Source organism: Tursiops truncatus, chromosome 7 (assembly GCF_011762595.2).
Source record: "Tursiops truncatus isolate mTurTru1 chromosome 7, mTurTru1.mat.Y, whole genome shotgun sequence".
Taxonomy (NCBI): Eukaryota; Metazoa; Chordata; class Mammalia; order Artiodactyla; family Delphinidae; genus Tursiops; species Tursiops truncatus.
Window position 1 is genome coordinate 33798573 of NC_047040.1, and position 26036 is coordinate 33824608.

General features: G+C 37.5%; 1 protein-coding gene across 6 annotated transcripts; it reads left to right on the forward strand.

The window, feature by feature from the left end:
- The first annotated feature begins 754 nt into the window (after positions 1 to 754).
- TMEM237 (transmembrane protein 237) lies at positions 755 to 24300 on the forward strand. Of its 6 annotated transcripts, none has more exons than XM_033859894.2 (13): positions 757 to 936; positions 3628 to 3659; positions 4262 to 4272; positions 5188 to 5244; positions 7458 to 7595; positions 15833 to 15953; positions 16964 to 17121; positions 18286 to 18409; positions 18702 to 18893; positions 20089 to 20162; positions 20832 to 20925; positions 21765 to 21886; positions 22410 to 23622. In XM_033859894.2, the coding sequence occupies exons 1-13, from the start codon at positions 883 to 885 to the stop codon at positions 22427 to 22429; spliced, it is 1197 nt and encodes a 398-aa protein (XP_033715785.1). In that variant the 5' UTR covers positions 757 to 882; the 3' UTR covers positions 22430 to 23622. The 6 variants fall into 6 exon arrangements, 4 of the variants coding, with proteins under 4 accessions (XP_033715785.1, XP_019794679.1, XP_019794680.1 ...); XM_019939120.3 differs by lacking the exon at positions 22410 to 23622 and adding an exon at positions 23655 to 24300 and having other exon boundaries at positions 759 to 936; XM_019939121.3 differs by lacking the exon at positions 22410 to 23622 and adding an exon at positions 23655 to 24300 and having other exon boundaries at positions 759 to 924.
- The last annotated feature ends 1736 nt before the right edge of the window (positions 24301 to 26036 follow it).

Sequence of the window (26036 nt, forward strand, 5' to 3'; positions counted from 1 at the left end):
TAATTTTCCCAAAAGCCAGTATCTACATTTATGCCTAAATTAGGAAAAAGCAATGGATTTTAGTGCTAGAGACCAACATCTGAGAAAACCACGGGATGAGGATGTTATTCCACGAAGTCTTGTTTTTCTTACTTCCTAGAGTCTGAGACTTCCAGTCGCTAAACTTGCCCTAGTATCTGTTCATCTTCTGCATCATTCCCTAACTTTTTCCACATCCATGCCATCCCTCTGCTCTTTCTTAACTATAAAACAGAGTGTATGCTTCAAAACATCTGTAGCTTTTAAATTTAAAGTGAATAAGTGTTATTTTTCTAAGAAACTCGACCAAACGAAACGGAGAAAATTAAGTCATTTTTAACACTCATGTGACCCCGGATTTGATTTTATGCCGTGCTTCTTTGGATGGAGGATAAGCAACTGGAGAGAATCTGAGAATTGCCTCTATCAACACACATATACACACACACACACACACACACACACACAAGCAACTGGAGAGAATCTGAGAATTACCTGTATCAACACACACACACACACACACGCACGCACGCACGCAACTGGAGAGAATCTGAGAATTACCTGTATCAACACACACACACACACACACACACGCACGCACGCACGCAACTGGAGAGAATCTGAGAACTGCCTGTATCAACACACGCGCGCGCGCGCGCCTGGTGGCTAAACGGGTGAGTAACTCCGACGCCTCGGAACGTCGAGCTTGGCAAAGCGGGGGCAGGCGGAGACCCGGCCCGGGGGCGGTGGCATAGTCAGGCGCGAAGCCCCCGCCTCCCGCAGGTCCCGGAGGCGGCGGCGTAGCGGGGAGCCAGGCTCCAGCCGGCGGCTGTTGCGCCGAGAGAGCCAGGCCGGCACAGCGCCATGCGGACGAACTCGGGGCTCCGGGTGGAGGAGGACCACCCGGTGAGCGGTGAGGTGCGCGTTGGCCGCTGCCGCTACCTCTGGGGCGGAGTGGACACCGACATGCTGGGGACCAGAAGGGGACAGCCCAGCTCGGGGAGCGCGCGCATCGGCCCATTTGGCGCTCACAGGATAGGGCTGGGGGTCGGGGGCGGGAAGTTCTTCTCAAGGCCGGACCCGAACTCCAGGAGCTGGGCGAGGAGCCAGGCTTGAAGTTTCCGGGGGCCTGCGTGCGCATGTTGCCATGACGACGCCTCACCCTGCTGCCGCCCCTTCCCCTTCGGGTCCGGGGCCTGCCACAGAGGGTCTCTTTATCGACTTCTCCGGAGGGCATTTAGCCGCCCGGGAAAGAGCCGTTTGCCAGCGGGGACTTTTAATCCTGGGCTTCTCTCACTTCCCTCGAACAAATCACCGCAACCACTTGGGAAACCATGGAAAAATCGTGATTGCTACACCGCACCCGCTGGAGTCTCTCCTCCCGGGCATATCAGCCCTGACTCCGACGCCCCCTTTTCCGCAGGAGTAGACTGGAAAAGCCCCACCAGGTCTCCGCGCTCCCCCTCGCTCCCACCCTGATGGAGGAGGCTGCGGGCCAGAGCGGCCTCTGCGGCGCAGTTCGATGACGCATTGCGCCTGTGCGCGGGGCCCGCTGGGCGGGTGTGAACCCGGGCGGGGTGTGAGCGACCCGCAGCTGGGAGTCAGCGGCTCCCAGGCAGCCCAGCTTTAGACGGAATGGGGAAGAAGCAGGTGGTAAGCGAGCCTTAGTTACTTTCAGTTCAGTTGAGCCGTCCTACTTTTGAGGAGTGTCGAGGTTGGGTTTCTGGATGGATGATACGTCATTTTTGCGGGACTTTTGAAATGTGGAGTTATCGTGTGAACTGAGTCTTTGGTGAGAAAGCGGTCCATAGCATCTTTAGAACGATACCGCTTTGTAGATAGATAGAAAGAGCAATAACTATCCTTCTTTGCTGGTTGAATTTTGACAACTGGATAGGGTTAAGACAGCTGGCCTTGTCCTAATCTTTTAGCATTTGTATTAACACACTTTTTGAATGAATGGATAGGTAAATGGGACAGTTGTGGAACAAACTACGAGTGTTTAAAATTTAACCTTTTAAAATCAATGTCCTTTGCAAGCAGCTTGAGATACTTGGAACATTAAACTGATTTCTAGGCATTTTTGTTAGTATTTTATTTTGAAAGATTCCAGAGTGCTACTTAACTGTAATTTCTCTGAACTGCAAACACTTTTCTTATTCATGTAAAATAGCATTTATAAGTTTTTTTTTCTTTCTGCCCTAAATGCGTTTTTCACACTGTATGTTTCAGAGTATGTTTTTAAACAGTATGTTACTATGTGGCTTAAAACTTCCATTTGCTTCCCATTGAATTAAAACAAAATCTCTAATAATTGGTGATGTTGAGCATGTTTTCATGTGCCTCTTGGCCATCTGTATGTCTTCTTTGGAGAAATGTCTATTTAGGTCTTCCGCCCATTTTTTGATTCGGTTGTTTGTTTTTTGATACTGAGCTGCATGAGCTGTTTGTATATTTTGGAAATTAATCCCTTTTCAGTTGCTTCATTTTCAAATATTTTCTCTCATTCTGAGGGTTGTCTTTTCATCTTGTTTATGGTTTCCTTTGCTGTGCAAAAGCTTTTACGTATAATTAGGTCCCATTTGTTTTTATTTTCATTACTCTAGGAGGTGGGTCAAAAAAGATCTTGGTGTGATTTATGTCAAAGAGTGTTCTTTCTATCTTTTCCTCTAAGAGTTTTATAGTGTCCGGTCTTACGTTTAGGTCTTTAATCCGTTTTGAATGGTACAGATGAACCTATTTGCAAAGCAGAAATAGAGACACAGACGTAGAGAACAAACGAGTGGACACTAAGGAGGGAAGGGGCACATGGGATGAATTGGGAGATTGGGATTGACATATATAACAACTATGTATAAAATAGATAACTAATGAGAACCTGCTGTATAGCACAGGGAACTCTACTCAGTGCTCTGTGGTGACCTAAAAGGGAAGGAAATCTAAAAAAGAGAGGATATATGTATACATATGGCTGATTCACTTTGCTGTACAGCAGAAACTAACACAACATTGTAAAGCAGCTATACCCCAATTAAAAAAAAAATCCAGGCTCCTTCCCTTTGTCTTCCTAAGTAATCTGCCCATGCCTTGATAACTGTGCTTCATCCTTATTGGCCTTCTTTTATCTGGAACTCTCTAAGCCCTATCTCCCATAAAGGACTTTGTATTTGCTCCCCTTTGGCTCCTTTCTTATTCAGGTCTCAACTCAAATATCTCCTAACTAAAGAGAGACTTTTCCTAACTAAAGTAGCACTCCTCATTCTTCTCTTCCATATATATATATATAATATATATACTTAACGTTATTGTCTAATACTTAACCACTAGAATGTAAGTTCCATAAGAGCAAGGATCCCTCTGTTTTGTTCATTACTATATCCCTGATGCTTAGAACAGAGCCTGGTCTGTAGACATTAAGGAATATAGGAAGGAAGGAACTTTATATGAAATTCAGAAGTGATAGGACAAATTAAAATTGCCCATCTGATTCTCATCAGTACCTCCTGGGTTTCACTTGACGAATAGGATTATCAAAAATTTGAAATACATGAAGTAAAGATGCTCTAAGGTTTTTACTTACAAGAAGTTTTCTTTTTCTTTTCCCCATAGCGTCCTCCACGAGCCCTTCCACCTGTGCCAAGGTAAAAATAATTTACAGTAATTTTATTATTGAGTTTTAAGAATGCAAAGTGAGTAAAGTGAGAAAAATTGACTAGTACTTTTACACAATTATAATAATTCAGAAGAGACTTCCTGAAAGTTTAAAGATGAATAATTCTTGAATCATCAAGATAACAGTTATAATTAAATGCTCTGTTTCAGAGACTAAATGTCCACATGTTAGGATAATGGATCCATTCTTAATGTTTTAATGTCTTGTTTATCAGAATTCTGATCCTCTTTTGTTTGCTAGAATAGTTTCCTCAGAGTTTAAGCTGATTTTAATCAGTGACAAAATAAGAGTTCTTAATCTGTTTAATCCACTTTATTAATAGACAGTAGGGAATATGTATATGTAGGTTCAGAAAATATTGGGGTTACTTTGTTAGTCTTATTAAACAGCTTATTACTGATAAATAATAAGCTAGTTTGTAAACTAGCTGATTTTGTGTGAAAGCTAATTTTATTTTAAGTTTGTAATGATTTAAGTCAATTTTCAGTCTAACAATATAATAGATTTCTAATTAACAGAGTTTCTCTTTTTGTCTCTCTCCTGATTAAATTTGGTCGGTGTCATATAAAGTGCTAATCAAGGTGAGTTAGTTCACTGTTAATGTAAAACTTTCTAAATACAGTATTTGGTGTTTGAAAGTTAGTTTGAGTCCTTCATTTTCTCTTAAACTTGAATCTGAATAGTATAATTTATAATGCTACAATTTTTTATCATAGTAATCTCCTATGACTGCCGTTTTTAAAGGATGGTTGATATATAACACTAGTTATGTGGCTGATATTTGACCTTATAAATTAAAAAGCATTCATCCCTGAATGGAGTCACCTAGAACATAACTGTTGGCTAGATTTTAGTTCCATAATAGGGACTACATCTTCCTTTGTCTCATTTCATCAGGATAGGCTGGGTTATGTCACACTAACCCCAAAATCTCAGTTACTTAATATTATACGGGGTTTTTCTGGTTAATGCAAAGTCCATTGTAGCAACAATCCAGGACAGTTACCTTTCTCTACCTCTTCACTAATGATGTAGTGATCCCGGCTGCTTCCATGCTGTGGTTCTGCCATCTTAACATGAGACCTTCTCAGTTGCCACAGCAAGGGAAGGAGAAGCTGGAGGGTTACTCACTGGCTTTTTCAATGTTTTGGCCCCCAAATGGCACAGATCACTTCATCTTGCAGCCTATTGGCCAAAACCAGTCATAGGCCACACCTAAGTGCAAGGGGGCTGGGAAATGTAGGGGATCAGATGAATATTTGGTGAGCCCACTTTCTGTCACAGTTTATAACATTACTGACCAGCCATGAGCTACCGGTACTGTACTATGGGCTCCCTTTGACTTTGTCAGTCTCTTGCCTTCTTCCCCTAATGTATAGAAATTGGCTGGACCCAGGGGAAAATAGGGAAAGGTCTTCCCTACTAAAAGTTCCCCTTTGACTTTTCCCTGCATTGAATTTTAGGCAGCCTTTTCTGTTGTTCTTTCTGTTTTATAGATGATATTCCACTTAGTCGTCCTAAGAAAAAGAAGCCCAGAACAAAAACCACGCTAGGTAAGAAGTGTTCTCTGTTGTGTGGGATCACAAGTTTTCCCAGGACCTCAGGCATGCTAAACATCACAGATCAGGGAGAGGCCAGGCCCCAGTCCCAAGTCACTGCTGTGTTAAGGATAGAATCCAGTTCACTTTGAAGCAGTGGGATTCTTGGTGGCAGTGAGGGACAAGGTAGTGGGCAGCCTGAAGAGTATCTAGATACATTTGTGTAGTAAAGGGTTATGCTGCCCTGGATCTTACTTCCACAACATTCTTGAACTCTTTGAGGTCTTTCATCCCTAGATAACATAAGTTGTCTTGAGCTATGATTGGTTCCAGACCCTTGAACAGGATACCGGATTTAGAGACACAAGGTTCTTGGATCCCTCATTTCAGTCAGAGAGTCTCTGCATTAGAACATGAGTCTGAAAGCAGGGCCGTATCATCCAGGTATTAAAGCTCCAATAATGAGCAAGTTCTGTGAACTTTTTTTGTCCCATTCACTGATAATCCTGGATGTTCTGTCAGTAACTCAAACTCAGCACGTCCAGAATTTATCATCACTTTCAACAATTAATCAAGTTTTACTGCTTACTTACAAATTTCTTTTAATGCCCCCCCCACCCCCACTCTCCCAGTGACTGGGGCTGGAAACCTCAGTCGCCTCTCACTGGTCGCTTCACTCTACTTGCTGCCTCTCACAAGCTTGCTTCTTCTGTAGTATCTTTTACGTTTCTTTCCCCTTGTCATTTCCACTGTCAGGACAACCGTAGTTAGCCTAGCTCCTTTCTTCTTCTCACCTGAGCTATTGGGGTAGCCTCCAACATTGTTCTGTACTTATAGCTTTCTTCCACCCTAGTCGGTCCTGCCCACCACTGCTGGATGAACTTCCTAAAGCTCGTAGCTGATCATACCTTATACCTGGTTGGAAACTTGTATTAGCTTATCATTGCCTAACAAATGGCGGAATACATGGTGGGTGGAGGAAAAGAGAGAAATGGAAATGGATGCATAGAGAAAGACATACAGATATGCAACAAAAAGAAAAGAGAGGCAGAGAAACTTAGATTCACAAAGATACTGAAGTGCTAGGCCCTAAAAATATACTCACAATTAAGTACGGACATGTACATGTGGATTTAGAAAGGTCACTGGTGAAGGATGCAATAAAGACTGAGTTGGAGTAGCAGAGGTAGGGCTCTATCCCAGCTACCAGCTTTTTTTCTTGTAAAAAAGAGAAAAAAAATCAGTGCTCTAGACAAAAAAGGAGGTGTATTGCTAGGCTGTTATTAAAATTGTTTTTCAATTAGGGTACTTCAAATTTTTCACTCCTACAGTTTGCAGTTCTTCTACATAAAATAGTAGGTGGTGGGGAAGAGATATTTCTATAGGTTGGATTGCTAGCAGTAAAACTGCTAGACAGAAGGACCTATGCATTATTAATATGATAAATTTCTGCTAAATTGCCTTCAAGGGAGTTGTTATTTTCTTGCCACCAACAGAGTTTGAGTGTCACATTTGCTAAATCCTTGAGAACATTGGAAAATATCAATCTTTCAATTCTTTTTGTCAACTTAGTGGGCAAAAAGTAGCTTATTTTAGTTTCCGTTTCTCTGAATACTAATGAGGTTAAGCATCTTTTCATTTGTTTATTCACTCATTTGTATTTCTTCTTTTGTGAAGAAGCAATGTAGTGAATGTAATGAAGTAAAATTCAAATCTGCCAAAATGGGTCGAAATCTGTTCAAAGATTTGATGAGGGGAGAGATTGAAATGATCAGATGAAGAGATTTTTAAGTAGTCTGTTAACTCCAGTTATCCGTGATGACTTTATCGTGTGTTAATTTATTAATGAAGGACTAAACTATATACAGGCTGATAATTCTCAAGGCATAAGACAAGAACATTCCCTATGGTGACAGTTTCCATTACATTTTCACCTTTTTGAAAGTTCAGAAGCAGTTTTCCTCCTGCCTTTCTTTTATTCCTCTTTCTAGCCCCCTGGTTTTTTGCTTCCTCATTCTTCCTTGTTCCCTCATTTATTTCTTTTCCCAACTTAAAGCCCAAAGTTACAGGTGAGGAGGGAGGAAATCAAGATTTGGGGCACAATTAGTTCTGTAAGAGAAGAGGTTATTATATAGGAAACATTCCAGTTCCCCGTTTCCCTATATTTTTAAGACTTAGTAATCTCTGCTCAAGTTATCCCAATTTTTTCCAACTCCATTTCTCTGTAGCTAGTGCTTCTTTGGAAGGTCTTGTTCAGACTGCTGTTCACAGGCCACCTGAGGGCAGTGAGCCACCAACTAAAGACCCCATAGAACATCAAGAAGCTCCTGTTCAAAGGAGACAGAAGAAGACGAAGCTACCTCTTGGTATGTAAAGAAACTAAGGTTAGGTTGTGACAGCAGTTGTGATTTTGGGGGTATGATTAAAAACCTGTCTGTTCCTATTTTTCCCCACCCATATCCCAGTTTTTTCTTTTTTTGCTTAAAATTTTTATCGCCAGAGTAATTCCCATGGGTTAAGTCAGGAATATTTTAGAGGATCTCTTTTGAGCGTATCTGTACAGATTATGAGAAGGGGTACAAATTCAGGACCAAAGCAGAAAGTTCAGATCTTGGTATGTATATGAATTTGGTATATTATGAATGGACATTGAGATTAGTGGGGAAAGGAAAAATTCTGTATTAACAGCAATATAATGGAGGAAAAGCCAACATTTTTTGAGTCTCACTATGTCTCAGCACTATTCACAAGGTAAACAGAATATTATATCATTATTTTGCTATCAAACTGGCAATGCTTTTTAAAGATTATAAAATCCCAAACTGTTGGATATAAAAGTATTGGTGAGAAATTGGTATACTCGTGCAGCACTGATAGAAAGTATAAATTGATATAGCCTATCTGAACTTATAGGAATAGAAGTAACTACAATGGCTACAGTAATTAAAGGATGCTAACTGTAACATAAGAGTAGAAACTGGTAATAACCAAATATTTAACAATGTGATACTGCCTAGATAAATCATGTTTTACCCATTTAATAGAAACCAAGTACTCATTAAAAGGATTGTTAAAGTAAAATAGTGACATGGAAAGCCATCAGTAATATATTGTTAAGTCAAAAACAAAGATTATAAAATAGTATGTATCAAAGGGTCCCATTTTGGTAAAATATGTTTTATTAATTTCCTAGGGCTACCGGAACAGATTACCACAAACTGAATGACTTAAAACAGCAGAAATCTAGTCTCTGACAGTTCTAGAGGATAGAGGTCCAAAATCAAGGTGTCCACAGGGCCACGCTCCCTCCAAAGGCTCTAGGAAAGAATCCACCCTAGCCTCTTCTAGATTCTTGTGGTTGTTTATAATTCTTGGCATTCTTTGGCTTGTGACAGCATAACTCCATTCTGTGCCTCCATCTTCAGATTTTTCCCTGTGTTTCTGTGTCCAAATTTTGCTCTTCTTATAAGGACAATAATCACTGGATTTAGGGCCCATCCTACTCCAGCATGACCTCATCTTAACTTGATTACATCTGCAAAGACCCTAGTTCTAGAATCTCATTCACAAGTATTGAGAGTTAGGACTTGCACATATCTTTTCTGGGGGACACAATACAATCCAGACCATATGTATATACAAACACATATGTAAAAAGAATGGAAGGCTATAGCAAAGTGTCAACAGTGGTAGGTTTTTTAGAAGGAGGAATTAGGTATGATTTAAAAAAATTTTCTTTCTTCATTTATGTTTTATTAATTTTTATATATTTTATGTATATAACTTTTATAATAATTAGAAAAAAGAAAATAGATTTTGTTAGAGTAAAACAAAGGAAGGAACAAAGATTGGGAGATTAGCTCTCTCCTATTAACATCAGCCCCGAGGAATAGTTTATTACAAAATAGTTTCCCTGACTAATTCCTTGCTTCTTAGAAGATAGTAGATCCTTATTAGATGAAAGAATTATAGGAGTAGAGGGCAGGAACTAGAAAAGTTAGGAGAATGGAGCACAGTTTTGAGATGCAAGTTGAAATGGGATACCACAGTGCCTGGGGGCACTAAGAGGAGAAGGAGTGGGCAGAAGAGGGCAGAAAAGGAAAGAGAGACAGAAATGACCCTAAGACAGCTTTACCTACTCTACAATTTATTTCATTACTGGCAGTAAATATAGTTGAATTAAAACTACTCTCTTAGACACTTACTCACTCTCCCTGCCTTGTGAGGACACGCAAAAAGACACCTGTTTGCAAGAAAGCTCTCGCCAGAATACAACCATGCTGGCACCTTGATCTCAGACTTCCAGCCTTCAGAACTATAGCCTCATCCACCAGAGGGCAGACAGCAGAAGCAAGAAGAACCACAATCCTGCAGCCTGTGTAACAAAAACCACATTCACAGAAAGATAGGCAAGATGAAAAGGCAGAGTGCTATGTACCAGATGAAGAAACAAGATAAAACCCCAGAGAAACAATTAAATGAAGTGGAGATAGGCAACCTTCCAGAAAAAGAATTCAGAATAATGATAGTGAAGATGATCCAGGACCTTGGAAAAAGAATGGAGGCAAAGATCGAGAAGATGCAAGAAATGCTTAACAAAGACCTAGAAGAATTCAAGAACAAACAAATAGAGATGAACAGTACAATAACTGAAATGAAAACTACACTAGAAGGAATCAATAGCAGAATAACTGAGGCAGAAGAACGGGTAAGTGACCTGGAAGACAGAATGGTGGAATTCACCACTATGAACAGAATAAAGAAAAAAGAATGAAAAGAAATGAAGACAGCCTAAGAGACCTCTGGGACAACATAAAATGCAACAACATTCACATTATAAGGGTCCCAGAAGGAGAAGAGAGAGAGAAAGGACCAGAGAAAATATCTGAAGAGATTATAGTCGAAAACTTCCCTAACATGGGAAAGGAAATAGCCACCCAAGTCCAGGAATCGTAGAGAGTCCCATACAGGATAAACCCAAGGAGAAACACGCTGAGACACATAGTAATCAAAATGGCAAAAATTAAAGACAAAGAAAAATTATTGAGAGCAGCAAGGGAAAAACGACAAATAACATAGAAGGGAACTCCCATAAGGTTAACAGCTGATTTCTCAGCAGAAACTCTACAAGCCAGAAGGGAGTGGCATGATATACTGAAAGTGATGAAAGGGAAGAACCTACAACCAAGATTACTATACCCAGCAAGGATCTCATTCAGATTTGACGGAGAAATCAAAAGCTTTACAGACAAGCAAAAGCTAAGAGAATTCAGCACCACCAAACCAGCTCTACAACAAATGCTAAAGGAACTTCTCTAAGTGGGAAACACAAGAGAAGAAAAGGGCCTACAAAAACAAACCCAAAACAATTAAGAAAATGGTAATAGGAACATACATATGGATAATTACCTTAAACGTGAATGGATTAAATGCTCCAACCAAAAGACACAGGCTTTTTGAATGGATACAAAAACAAGACCCACATATATGCTGTCTAGAAGAGACCCACTTCAGACCTAGGGACACATTCAGACTGAAAGTGAGGGGATGGAAAAAGATATTCCATGCAAATGGAAATCAAAAGAAAGCTGGAGTAGCAATACTCATATCAGATAAAATAGACTTTAAAATAAAGAATGTTACAAGAGACAAGGAAGGACACTACCTAATGTTCAGGGGATCAATCCAAGAAGAAGATATAACAATTATAAATATAATTGCACCCAACATAGGAGCACCTCAATATATAAGGCAACTGCTAACAGCTATAAAACAGGAAATTGACAGTAACACATAATAGTGGGGGACTTTAACACCTCACACCAATGCACAGATCATCCAAAATGAAAATAAATAAGGAAACAGAAGCTTTAAATAACACAATAAGCCAGATAGATTTAATTGTTATTTATAGGACATTCCATCCAAAAACAGCAGATTACACTGTCTTCTCAAGTGCACACAGAATATTCTCCAGGATAGATCACATCTTGTGTCACAAATCAAGCCTCAGTAAATTTAAGAAAATTGAAATCATATCAAGCATCTTTTCTGACCACAATGCTATGAGATTAGAAATGAATTACAGGGAAAAAAAATGTAAAAAACACAAACACATGGAGGCTAAACAATACGTTACTAAATAACCACGAGATCACTGAAGATATCAAAGAGGAAATCAAAAAATACCTAGAGACAAATGACAATGAAAACATGACGATCCAAAACCTTTGGGATGAAGCAAAAGCAGTTCTAAGAGGGAAGTTTATAGCTATACAAGCCTACCTCAAGAAACGAGAAAAATCTCAAACAATCTAACCTTACACCTGAAGTAACTAGAGAGAGAAGAACAAACAAGACCCAAAGTTAGCAGAAGGAAAGAAATAAATATTAGCAGAAATAAGTGAAATAGAAACAAAGAAAACAATAGCAAAGATCAATAAAACTAAAAGCTGGTTCTTTGAGAAGGTAAACAAAATTGATAACCATTAGCTAGACTCATCAAGAAAAAAGGGAGAGGACTCAAGTCAATAAAATGAGAAATGAAAAAGGAGAAGTTAAAACAGACACCACAGAAATACAAAGCATCCTAAGAGACTACTAGAAGCAACTATATGCCAGTAAAATGGGCAACCTGGAAGAAATGGACAAATTCTTAGAAAGGTATAACCTTCCAAGACTGAACCAGGAAGAAATAGAAAATATGAACAGACCAATCACAAGTAAGGAAATTGAAACTGTGATTAAAAATCTTCCAACAAACAAAGTCCAGGACCAGAGAGCTTCACAGGTGAATTCTATCAAACATTTAGAGAAGAGCTAACACCCATCCTTCTCAAACTCTTCCCAAAAATTGCAGAGGAAGGAACACTCCCAATCTCATTGTATGAGGCCACCATCACCCTGATACCAAAACCAGACAAAGATACTACAAAAAAAGAAAATTACAGACCAATATCACTGATGAACATAGATGCAAAAATCCTCAACTAAATTCTAGCAAACAGAATGCAACAACACATTAAAAGGATCATACACCATGATCAAGTGGGATTTATCCCAGCGATGCAAGGATTCTTCAGTATATGCAAATCAATCAATGTGATACACCATGTTAACAACTTGAAGAATAAAAACCATATAGTCATCTCAATAGATGCAGAAAAAGCTTTTGACAAAATGCAACACCCATTTATGATAAAAATTCTCCAGAAAGTGGGAATAGAGGGAACCTACCTCAACATAATAAAGGCCATGTACGACAAACCCACAGCAAACATCATTCTCAATGGTGAAAAACTGAAAGCATTTCCTCTAAGATCAAGAACAAGACAAGGATGTCCACTCTCACCACTATTATTCAACATAGTTTTGGAGTCCTAGCCACAGCAATCAGAGAAGAAAAAGAAATAAAAGGAATACAAATTGGAAAAGAAGTAAAATTGTCACTGTTTGCAGATGACATGATACTATACATAGAGAATCCTAAAGATGCCACCAGAAAACTACTAGAGCAAATCAATGAATTTGGTAAAGTTTCAGGATAGAAAATTAATTCACAGAAGTCTCTTGCATTCCTTTACACTAATGATGAAAAATCTGAAAGAGAAATTAGGGAAACACTCCCAATTACCATTGCAACAAAAAGAATAAAATACCTAGGAATAAACCTACCTAGGGAGACAAAAGACCTGTATGCAGAAAACTATATACACTGATGAAAGAAATTAAAGATGATACCAACAGATGGAGAGATATACCATGTTCTTGGATTGGAAGAATGAATATTGTGAAAATGACTATACTACCCAAAGCAATCTACAGATTCAATGCAATCACTATCAAATTACCAATGGCATTTTTTTTATGGAACTAGAACAAAAAATCTTAAAATTTGTATGGAGACACAAAAGTCCCCAAATAGCCAAAGCAGTCTTGAGGGAAAAAAATGGAGCTGGAGGAATCAGACTCCCTGACTTCAGACTATACTATAAAGCTACAGTAATGAAGACAATATGGTATTGGCCTAAAAACAGAAACATAGATCAATGGAACAAGATAGAAAGCCCAGAGATAAACCCACGCACCTATGGTCAAGTAATCTATGACAAAGGAGGCAAGAATACGTAATGGATAAAAGACAGCCTCTTCAATAAATGGTGATGGGAAAACTGGACAGCTACATGTAAAAGAATGAAATTAGAACACTCCCTAGCACCATACACAAAAATAAATTCAAAATGGATTAGAGACCTACATGTAAGACCAGACACTATAAAACTCTTAGAGGAAAACATAGGAAGAACACTCTTTGACATAAATCACAGCAAGATCTTTTTTGATCCACCTCCTAGAGTAATGGAAATAAAAATAAACAAATGGGACCTAATGAAACTTAAAAGCTTTTGCACCACAAAGGAAACTATAAACAAGACGAGAAGACAACCCTCAGAGTGGGAGAAAATATTTGCAAACGAATCAATGGAGAAAGAATTAACCTCCAAAATATATAAACAACTCATGCAGGTTAATATTGAAAAAACAAACAACCCAATCCAAAAATGGGCAGAAGACCTAAATAGACATTTCTCCATAGAAGACATGCAGATGGCCAAGAAGCACATGAAAATCTTCTCAACATCACTAATTATTAGAGAAATGCAAATCAAAACTACAATGAGGTATCACCTCACACCAGTTAGAATGGGCATCATCAGAAAATCTACAAACAACAAATGCTGGAGAGGGTGTGGAGAAAAGGGAACCCTCTTGCACTGTTGGTGGGAATGTAAATTGATACAGCCACTATGGAGAACAGTATGGAGGTTCCTTACAAAACTAAAAATAGAATTACCATATGATACAGCAATCCCACTACTGGGCATATACCCAGGGAAAACCATAATTGAAAAAGACACATGCACCCCAGTGTTCATCGCAGCTCTATTTACAATAGCCAGGTCATGGAAGCAACCTAAATGCCCATTGACAGACAAATGGATAAAGAAGAAGTGGTACATATATACAATGGAATATTACTCAGCCATAAAAAGGAGCGAAATTGGGTCATTTGTTGAGACGTGGATGGATCTAGAGACTGTAATACAGAGTGAAGTAAGTCAGAGAAAAACAAATATTGTATATTAACACATGTATGTGGAATCTAGAAAAATGATGAACTGGTTTGCAGGGCAGGAATTGAGACACAGATGTAGAGAACAAACCTATGGACACCAAGTGGGGAAAGTGACGGGGTGGTGGTGGTGGTGGTGTGACGAATTGGGTGATTGGGATTGATATGTATACACTGCTGTTGACTAATAAGAACCTGCTGTATAAAAATAAATAATAAATTTCAAAAATTCAAAAAAGACATACTACTCTTAGTAATTCAGTTAGGGTAAAATTTGAAAGTCAAGATGGATACCAATATACCTATATAGTTTTATAATTCATGAAAAAATATAATTTTTATAATTCATGAATATAATTTATGAAAAAAATGTATTAATAGAAATGACTCTTTTTAGAAAATTCAGGAGCCAACTAAGTTTAGGCCAAAGAGTACTTGTGACTACCATTCTAGAATGTACCTACCTCTACAGGTCCAGCTTTCTAAATTTCTGTGTTTTAAATTTTGTTCATTTTTGTTTTGTTCAGAACGTCTGTGGTAGGCTCTACTGCTTATATTATATTTCCAGCCCAGGCTGTAAGTGTTTTTTAAAATAGAATTTTCGGGACTTTGAGGGCATTCCATTTCCTGTATTTCCGGATAGGAAGAGTTTCTAGTGGGTTAGAAGCTTCCATTGACTCACTTGAACTTAATACCTTGTGTGCAGAAAAGAGTTAACACAGCAGGCCTGGACAGGCCCACTTTCTAGAGGGCCTCTTGACTGGCATCTGGGAACTTGGCTGGTAAACAATTTTCTACATTGATATAAAGCTTTCTCTATCAGGGTGGCTCACTGTGCATTTGTGCACACAATGTGATTTATGCTAAACATCTGCTTTTCTTCTGGTAGTCTAGAATTTTGGTATGTGCTCGGCAGAGGGTGCCTATGTGATCACTCCCAATAAAAACCCTGGGCGTTGAGTGTCTGATGAGCTTGCCTGGAAGAGAAAGCAATATATGTGTTGTCACAACTTGTTGCTGGAAGAATTAGCATATCCTGTGTGACTTCATTGATAGAGGACTCTTGGAAACTTGTACCTGTTTTCTTTTGGACTTTGCTCCATGAGCTTTTTCCTTTATGCTGATTCTGCTTAATATCTTTTCCCTGTAATAAAGTGTAACCATGAGTGTAACTGACTTGTGAATCCTTTGAGTGAATCACAGAACCTGGAAGTAATCTTGGAGATCTCTGACACACCCTGGGTGTTGGATTACTTAATTTTTTTTTCTATATTGTTTGGTATCACAATTTCAAACTTTCTCTTGAGTGTTTAGAGGTGTAAAATTTTAAAAATTAAGAATTTGTAAGATGGTGAAAAAAATTGGGGGCCAATTAAAATTCTTAAAGTTCTTTTGTCTTGCAGAAGTCTTGTACATTACTTTCCTTTTTACATCCTGGTAATTTGAAAAGTTAATCTACTTTATTTTCAGAACTGGAGACTGCCTTTACCCAGAAGAAGACTTCTAGTGCATCTTTATTACCAAATGAAAATGGTATCAACGTGGAGCCAGCTGAGGAGCCAGCTATTCAGAAACCTCGAAGGAAGACAAAGTAAGAATTTATTTGTCCTTCTAAATATTTTGCAGAGATACCTTGATGCTTAATTTCAAGCTCCCAAATGGCAGCTTCTAAGTCTTATTAAATACTTGTAGTTGTATATCTCTAGGATAAGTAATAGTACAAAAATATCAGTTAAACCAATCTAAGGGTAAATTTGAAAAGAGTAAACCCGCTGAGAAAAGTAAAATATTGTATTTAAATAAAAAATTTTAGGAGCTGTCTCTGAAGAAGAGGACCACAAATAGAAGATTTTGTATAAGTAATAAAAATATTACATATTAAAGATATTAAAAATTAAAGGTAATGTTAATAAAATAGGCTATATTATTTATTTTCTCATGTTAACAGAATTCAAATTACGATTTTTTTAGCAATACATAAAAATGTTTATTTTAACATAGGAAATCAAGTGTCAGGTAAAATATAATGGTATTCTTTCTTTTTTTTTTTTTTTTTTGCGGTAAGTGGGCCTCTCACTGTTGTGGCCTCTCCTGTTGCGGAGCACAGGCTCCGGACGCACAGGCTCAGCGGCCATGGCTTACGGGCCTAGCCGCTCCATGGCATGTGGGATCTTCCCGGACGGGGGCACGAACCCATGTACGCTGCATTTGCAGACGGACTCTTAACCACTGCGCCACCAGGGAAGCCCTATAATGGTATTCTTTAAAGAAGTTCACTGGAAGTTATATTACTTGTTTGTACTTGGAAGTGACTCTGCAAATAGAGATCAATATCTATATAGAATCATGTAATTTTAAATCTGTGAAGAAGCTTAGGAATCTCGTTCAGTCACTTCATTTTCCGGATGAGAAAACTGAGGCCCACAGAAATAAAAATGACTTGCTGTGCATAAGAGTTAATAACTGATCCATTTGAGTAAAAACCAAATTTTGTGACTCCCAAGTCCAAGGCTCTTTCCACGAGACTCACAGGTACCTCCTTATTTGGGTCTGTAAAAAGTTAATAATCATCCATTTTTCTTACTTTCTCCCTAATTATAGGAAAACCCAGCCAGCAGAATTACATTATGCCAATGAGCTAGGAGTTGAAGATGAAGACATAATTACTGATGAGCAAAGTAGTCCAGAACAACAGTCTGTACTGACTGCACCCACTGGTATTAGCCAGCCTGTAGGGAAAGTGTTTGTGGAAAAAAGCCGTAAGTAGGTCTTTGTTTTGGAATGTGAGCTCTTTAAGAATTATGCAAGGATATCCTTTGACCTGGGAATTATTCTTCTGGAAATCTGAATTAAGGAAATAAGCAAAAATATGGATAAAAATTTGTACATAAAGCTAATCATCACATTGTTATTCATGAGAGTGAAAAACTGGAAAAAACCTAAATGTAAAACAGGAGGGGAATGATTTCAGACAGTTATGGCATATCTATACAATGAAATCTTCTGCACCACTAAAAATAATGTTTAGGGAGAATTTTTCACTTCATGGGAAGATTCTAATGAAAAATAAACATAAATACACACATGTAGTTTGATTTCAGCTATAGAAAATTGCATAGGACAAAAAAGACTAGAAGGAAATATGCCAAAATATTAATGCTGGTTGTTTCTGTGTTATGGAATTATGGGTAATTTAAAAAATCTCCCTCTACTCCCACCCATTTCTTTATTCTTTTTTTTTTTTTTTTTTTTTTTGCGGTACGTGGGCCTCTCACTGTTGTGGCCTCTCCCATTGCGGAGCACAGGCTCTGGACGCACAGGCTCAGCGGCCACAGCTCACTGGCCCAGCCGCTCCGCGGCATGTGGGATCTTCCCAGACGGGGGCACGAACCCGTGTCCCTTGCATCTTCTTAAGACAAGTGTATGAAACAACCAGTTTCTTTTCACATCACAGAATGCCATGCTACACTAACTGTCATCTTTTCCTAAGAAATTTAAGGTGTTTTCAAATATTGACTTTTATAGTGTTGGGATTTAAACTTTAATATTTGTAAAGTCTCTAAATTAGAGGTTTTTAGACTATGTTATGTTAAGGGTTTCCAGACTTTGTTCTGAGTTGCAAGTTCATTATTGTATTTCATTAAATATAATTGATTTCTAAGACTGTTACTGTAACATCTATTTTGGGTCGAGAAGAAAGTGCATGGACATTGTTTACTTTCCTTAAAGATAAAAAAAATAGTATGTTTTATAAACTGAAAGAAAAGAGCCTTCTGAAATAGGGACCAAATCAGGGAGAATTTTTACATAGGAAAACAGCAGAATTTCAGTCTCAGTGTGAGGGTTCTTAAGTGTAGAATAATAGGAAAGACCACCAGGGTTCCCTCTTGTTAGTTGTTTATAGTTGTGTATTGTGTTCTTAGGGCGATTCCAGGCTGCTGATCGCTCAGAGTTGATAAAGACCACAGAAAAGATAGACGTGTCGATGGACATGAAGCCTTCCTGGACCACCAGAGATGTTGCACTGTCAGTGAACCGGGCTTTCAGGTGGCTGATTTTGTTGGACTTCTCTTAAAACAAATGTTCCATAATTTTTTTTAAAAAGTGTTGATTGTTCAATACTATTAACAAAATTGACAGCTTAAAATGGTGGTGGGTATAGTTTTTAAACATTCAGTTAGAGTTAAATGATCTGCCTATCAGTGTGGTAAAAAGAAAAACTTGTTTTTACTTTTTGTGAAATGTTGAATTTTATTCTTATATGTGAAGAGACTTGAAGAATGTTTTAGCTTTTTACTTTTGTCATTCATGTATAATAATGAAACCCTTTTCCATTCAGGATGATTGGTCTCTTTTCTCATGGCTTCTTGGCTGGCTGTGCTGTGTGGAATATTGTTGTGATATATGTTTTAGCAGGAGACGAGCTTTCTAACCTCTCAAACCTTCTGCAACAATACAAGACGTTAGCATATCCATTCCAGAGTCTTCTCTACTTGCTTTTGGCTCTAAGTACAGTTTCAGCTTTTGACAGGTAAGACTCTTGAGACTGCAGGTCCCTCTAACTTTTCTTCAGGAGGAAGTGTTGAGCAAAATGTGTCCCTGACTGACTGACATTTTCAAAATAGAATTATATTAATAATATTATTAATATTATATTAATATTTTAATTATTAATTAAATAAAATTAATTAAACAATTAATTATTAATTAATTATATTATTATTAATTAATATTATAATATTATTTTGACTTTTTAAAAAAGCCATTCTGTTTCTGGTTTTTTTTGGGGGGTGGGGGATGGGACTACTGTGAGCAAAAATATCCCCCAAAGTCTTAACCCATTCCAGCATCAACTCTAAGCCCAAAATTTCATACAAATATAATCAGCTCAGAAAGTCCCAAACATCTTCCAGATGACCTGAATCAGGTATAGACAAAACTCTGGGTATTTTATTAGTTTCCTAGGGCTGCTGTAACAAAGTACTATGAGCTGGGTGGCTTGAAACAGGAATTTATTTTCTCACAGTTCTGGAATGCAGAAGTCTAAAATCAAGGTGTGGGCAAGGTTGGTTCCGTTTTGGAGGGCTCCAAGGAGAGTCTGTTCCTGCGTCTTTCCTAGCTTCCAGAGGTTTCTGGCAGTCCTTGGTGTTCCTTGGCTTGTAGATGGATGCATCACTCCAACCTCTCCTTCTGTTGTCACATGACAGTCTAGTCTCTTCTGTGTGTGTCTTCTCTTCTTGTAAGGACACTAGTCATATTGGATTAGGGCCCATTGTAATGGCCTCATCTTAAGTTGATCGCATCTGCAAAGACTCTATTTCCAAATAAGGTCACGTTCATAGGTACCAGAGTTTAGAAGTTCAATATATCTTTTTGGGAACACAATTCAACCCATTAAGAAAAACAACGTGTAACCCAATAATATGGGTAGTAGAAAGAGGTATAATAGAATCTAATGAAATTTGCCAATCAAGTTTAATTTATTTCTTCTTAACTCTAAAGGAATGATGACTAAAATAGTCTTCTAGTTAAATGTTTTATGTTGCCTTTGTAAATAAGATATCCTTTCACGTGTGTTAAGTATAAACTGTAGCTACTTAAAGCTTAGTAATAGACAACACATGTGGTAGCATTAAAATAGAGAAGGAAGAAACTATTGTCCAGAGAGTACAGTTTTGTAAGATGTTTACAGCTGCACTGTGACAAGAGGTTTTTGTATTTTCTAGGATTGACTTTGCTAAAACATCAGTAGCCATCCGAAATTTTCTTGCCCTGGATCCAACAGCTTTAGCATCTTTCTGTGAGTAAATAGTTTAATTTGATAACTCTGTAACTTTGAACCAGAAAGAGTATAATTTTATTTTAAAACAGACTTTATATTATTGCTACTTATAAACATTACATATAGATATTCAGCGGAATTTGTAATTAAAAAACCATGGTAGGCATAATTTTGATAGAATTATTTTTTAATAGAGGTTATCTAAATAACTTTTAAAAGCTTGTTATTCTGTATTGCTTAATATTTAACTTTTGTGTTTTCTACTTAACATTAAACAGATTGAGCTGATAGGGCATTTTAGTAACAAATACTATTTTATATCTTTTTGATGATTTGGAATAAATTTTGTTCTAATTATGAGAATATTAATAAAAGTAATTTTAGGACCTTGAGTAAGTCATTTAATTTCTTAAAAGACCTTCTAGGTTCTTGTCAGCCTAATGATGAAATAGTAAGCATCAAAACACCCTTCTCTACCTATATTCTTGAAAAATAATGTAAGACTATCCAGCCTATTGAAATTGACTAAGTGAAATTTTTTTTGTATCATCATTCCCCAAAGTACAGATTATTTTTGATCTTAAAGTAATCTATAAGTTAAAAATAATTAATTTTAATTAATTTTATTAATTAATTAAAAATAATTGTTAAAAATACATTATTAGTAATTCATTTGTCTTTTCTCAGTGTACTTTACTGCTCTTATATTATCTCTGAGTCAACAAATGACAAGTGACAGAATCCACCTTTACACACCTTCTTCTGTTAATGGTAGCCTCTGGTAAGAATTCACAGTAGCATTAGTAATTGTTGATTGTAATAACAGCAACGATGGGAGTAATGGTGCTATTCTTATCCTTTCACTCTTTTACTTGTTTTCATCTATAAATAATATTGAGGGCCCTGTTTTATTACCAAAATTATGGCCAAAAAAAACCCTATTCAATTGGTTAATGGGTAACTATTGTTGTATACTCCTGCATTTCTAATGAAATGTTTTGTAAAAAAATCTGTTTTAAATCTCTGAAGTTATGGTTTTAAAATAAATCATTACATGGTGAACTGGGGGAGCACCACATCCTCACCCCCAATCAGGGAGCCTGATACCGCAGAGTAGTGATGGGAGTGGGTACCTTGGGATGGAATCAGGAAACCAAGCAAGAAAGAGGAAACCACCAAGAAAGAGAGTGAACTAGGGAGAGTCTGCTTCCGCCGATCAGTGGCCAGCCATGAGAGTGACAGGATGGCTGAGATCCCACTTCACAAAACTTAGAGGGGCAGTCTTGTTTGAAGAGAGTGGCTAGGGGCTTGAGGTTAAGAGAGAAAGGAATGATTGAACAGTAGCACTAACAGTAGTTGGAAGGGAAACTTAGAAAAATTCTTTGGCAACAGTAAATTTCCATTACATCTGTGTACAAAGTAAATCTGTTTAGAATTCAATAACATTTGAACCTTTGTTCTCATGATATATATGGTGTTATTTTATAGGGAAGTTATAGTTTATGCTTGTTATTCCTCTGGGTGAGGACGGCTCATTTTGTTTCAAGTTTATAAAATAGATATATCTGGATATATGGACCAAAATGAAGACATATCTAATGAGTATTCCTGTACCTTTAGGGCAGAAGGAGTTGAGGAACAGGTTCTCCAGCCATGGATTGTGGTGAATCTGGTGGTGGCCCTTCTGGTTGGATTATCTTGGCTTTTTTTGTCTTATAGGCCAGGCATGGATCTTAGTGAAGGTATGTATTAAAGAAAAAATAGTATATCATAAAATCTTCTGTAATGACTTTATAAATCTTCTTTTAATGGATATAGCTTACAATGTTTCAATAACAAAGATATATTTAAAGTAAAATAACTTAAGAAGAAGAATAATAAAGTGGTGAAACAGAATGCCACGAGAAGCAGGGAGGAGTGTGTAGGAGAGCTGTAGTCTTGAAGTATCGAATACTTCATGAGGGGCTTCTGTGGTCCTGTCTCATACTTTGGAGGCATTTCTTCTCTTGGAACGCTTCAGGTATTTTATAGGAAGTTTTTGCTCTTCGTTTCTCTTAGTCTTTTTCTGATCAAAGTATCTCTTAATGTGAAATAAATCATGCTTCATCTATTAGCCTCTGTTAGACATATATTCAAGTGAATTTATTCTTACCTCCTCCTCTACCTGCCACAAAATCTTAACCCCTCATTGTCTAATGAAGTGTTTAGTAATCCTACCTTCAGTGTGCCCAGGCTGAAGTGAGATTTGCTAATCTCTATCCTCAGACCCCTTTTGGAACACCTGAAGAAGAGTCACATTAGCAAACTGTTAGTCTTCTCAGCACTGCTTTGGGAACTGCTTAGTATTTGTATTGTAAGTTGTATTTCCTGGCAGATGTTCCACAATTTCACCCTTGAATCTCTTTGATATTTTCTGGACTTTGGTTATTATTTTATTCTTGATTGGTTAAACATCCTGAGCATTTAACTGCAGTTTGACCAACTGATTATAGCCTATGTCTCAGAAGTCTTGGAACTGAGAATCTTTTCAACATTTCCATTTGTAAAAACCAAGACAAAAAATGTGATCTTCTTGTGTATTTTCATTCATAAATGTACCTTTGCTCATGTTGTTCACTAATTATTCCTTTGGATATATTTAAAGTATTAAAAGAAATCTTCTTAGGCTTTAAGTATTTTGCTGTTTTTCTTTCACTCAGTATAGTTTTTAGTCATTCAAAGATTTTTTCATCTAATGCTTACATCAGGCGACTTCATTTTGTTAATTCCTAAGGTTTTCTTCTTTTGTATTTCCTGATATTTTAATAAATTATGTGTCTATGCTAAGTAATAGTTTAAATGTAGAAATGTCAACTAATAACATTCTGCACTGTGGTTGGGATTAAAGCTGCATGCAGCTGGCTTGTGTAGTATTCAGTCTAAATCACAAAGTGTGTGTTACTTATTAAATATTTCCAGAATCCTGCTTTTAGGGTCATGTGAGTCAAATAACATTTCCATGTGGATAAAAAAAGGAAATATAAAATGAGGATGATAATACTCGCTTAAAGAGTTGTTATGGTGATTAAATAGGGTAACATATTTAAGATATCCTGGCACACACCTCATCTTAGTTCCAGGTCCTCCACTGCATCTGTGTCCTACATTTTAGGTTATCATGATCACTATAGAATTAGACCTCTTAGATGTCTAATGATCCTGGATTCTCTAAGTGACTTAAATTTCCTGGTAAGAGTTATTATATTGTCTCTATTATATTATATGTTTTATTTTTCAAGGGTTTATAATGCATTCAAAACTTGTATATCTCAAAATGCAAAACGTGTACATTTGTCATTAGTTCACCTTTTAAATCAGATTTCACAATCAAGAATTCTTACTTGTACTTGAGGGCTTTCTATTATCATATAATATGTCAATATTTAAAGACTGTTTATAACTAAGCTATAAAACTCTTTTTGAGATACTGGGAAATCATTTTGAGTGTGATTTGTTCATCTTCTCTCCCAGAGTTGATGTTCTCCTCTGATGTGGAAGAATATCCTGATAAAGATAGAGGAATCAAAGCCTCTTCATAGTGCCAACTCACCTTCAGAGTAATTACCTAGTATTTAGAATTTTTCCCATTCTTGTTTTTAAATGTATTTTTATAAGATATTTACAGATGTATTTGGAATTGATTTTTCGATTATATAATACTGAAGAATTTCTCAGGATTATGGAAAATGTTAAAATTGTATCTGTGATTTATACTCAACCATTAATTTCCATAGCATTATTGTCTTTATGACAAAGGAGATGCTGAGGTAGAAACCAGCAGGTGAAAGTGTTTATTTCCTGTTTTCTCAAATTAGTTGCATTTATAATCATTATCTTTAAAAGTACTGTATACAGTGCTTTTAAAAAAGCCGTAACTTTAGTGTTACAAAATAGGTTTAAACATTAATTTAGGGAATAGGGAAGAAGGGGGGAAAAAGGACCTTCATTATTTTTCATGACTCCTTACTGAATAAATTGAAATATGAAATTTGGTTTTTTTTGAAACTGGTTCAGTGGTTGTGTATCATGTAATAAGTCTAATGTAATGTAATTTAGCTTGAAAGATGCTTTATTTCATGGCTAATAAAAAGGAAATGTAACTTTTATTTGAAAAGTTTTATAATCGTAAAAGTTTATTTTTCTTGAAGACCTGTACCAGTAGTTCCCGTATCTGGTTGCACATCAGAATCATTTAGGGAGCTTTAAAAAAACATATATTGCAGAAGAGAAGCCAAGTGGGCCAAGAGCTCAGGAGAACAAAGGAGAGGCCTGCGAACCTATTAATACTCACTTGACCTCTGCAGACCCCTTCCCCTGCTTCTTTTTTACATGACAAGAAGTATGAGTAGAAATTCACTATACCTAATCTCAAGCTCTTTGTCAGAGAGATCTTTGGCTGTCACGGAAATCCCACTCTTCAGGTGGGTCCTGCACTCAAAGAGGTCTCTTCAGAGCTGTATCCAGTGATGCCTCAACTGGTATGAGACCTAGAGCTCAAGACATTAAGTCTCACTGTGAGAAAAGGTGTCTCAGAAGCTCTTGAGCACCTCAGTAAAACTGGGCCTGCCCTGTTAGCAAGCCACTGAATGCTGTGGAGCAGAAGAGGAGTGACAAATTGATGATGGAGTTGGCTGGCTCTGAGCACAGGTCTAAATTTGGTACGCACACCATACTAGGAATATCTTGCTGTTTGTAAGGCCAGAGCTGCTGAAAAGGGAATTCCCTTTCTGTCACAGAATTGTGAATCCACTGGCAATCCTGAAGTCATCCTGCCTGTTCCAGCTTTCACTGTGATCAGCAATGCTTTTCATGTTGGCATCAAGCTGGCAGTGCAGGAGTTCATGATCCTCCCTGCCAGCAAACTTCAGGGAAGCCACGCTCATTAGAGCTGAAGCTTACCACACCTGAACAATGTCGTCAAGGAGAAACATGAAAGAACCAATGTGGGGGATTTTGGTGAGCTGAATATTGTCCCCCAAAGATGTCCATGTCCCAATCCGTGGAATCTGGTGGAGCTGTACAAATTTTTCATCAAGGAAAACACAGTGGTATCTATCAAAAAACTTTTGGCCATGATGATTGAGAAACTTGGAGGAAGTTTGTTGCTAATGTATGTCTCCATGATTGGCTCAAAATCATAATTTTTCTCACCTTTCTCCATACATCACATGTTGGGTAGAGTGGTATACTTAGTAGAGTTCCTGAGGTGTCAAAAAGCAAGATCCCCAGTGGGGTTTTTGTCATTGTTTTTTGGGTGCAAAATATTCGGTAATTAATACCTGCCTCTCCCCACTCCCCGCAGGCAGAACAAAATATACATAGGCTTCTATGCTCCATTCCCAGAGATTCAGATTCATTGGGTCTGAGATGGTACCTGGAACACTGTCTTTTAGAAAAAGGTATGCCAAGTGGTTGTGATATAGCCAGTAGACTAGCCAGCATTTGGGATCTCTGGCCTACGTGTACCATTTGTAATTTATTATGAAACAAAGCTTGGATTGCAATAGATGACTTGATTTGATCTTGATCAAATTGCTAGGTTTGTGAGAGGACAAAAAAAAAGAAAGAAAATGAATAAAACATGGTACCTGTCTTTTAGTGACTCATAATCTAGTCAAAAGACAGAGATAGGCATAGGAGTTGAAGAATCTAGGGAAGTATTTCAGGTAAGGGGTATGTGCAGGTCCTTTATAGGATGGATAGGATTTCTACTGGTGGAAGTGGAGACAAAGAAAAGGCTATACACGTGAGTGAGCTCTGAGGGATTTTTATTTGGAAACTATCAAATGTAAAATTGTTGAAAGACTAATGTAATAGCAACTGTAATCTATATCAACTTAGATTATTGTTAAA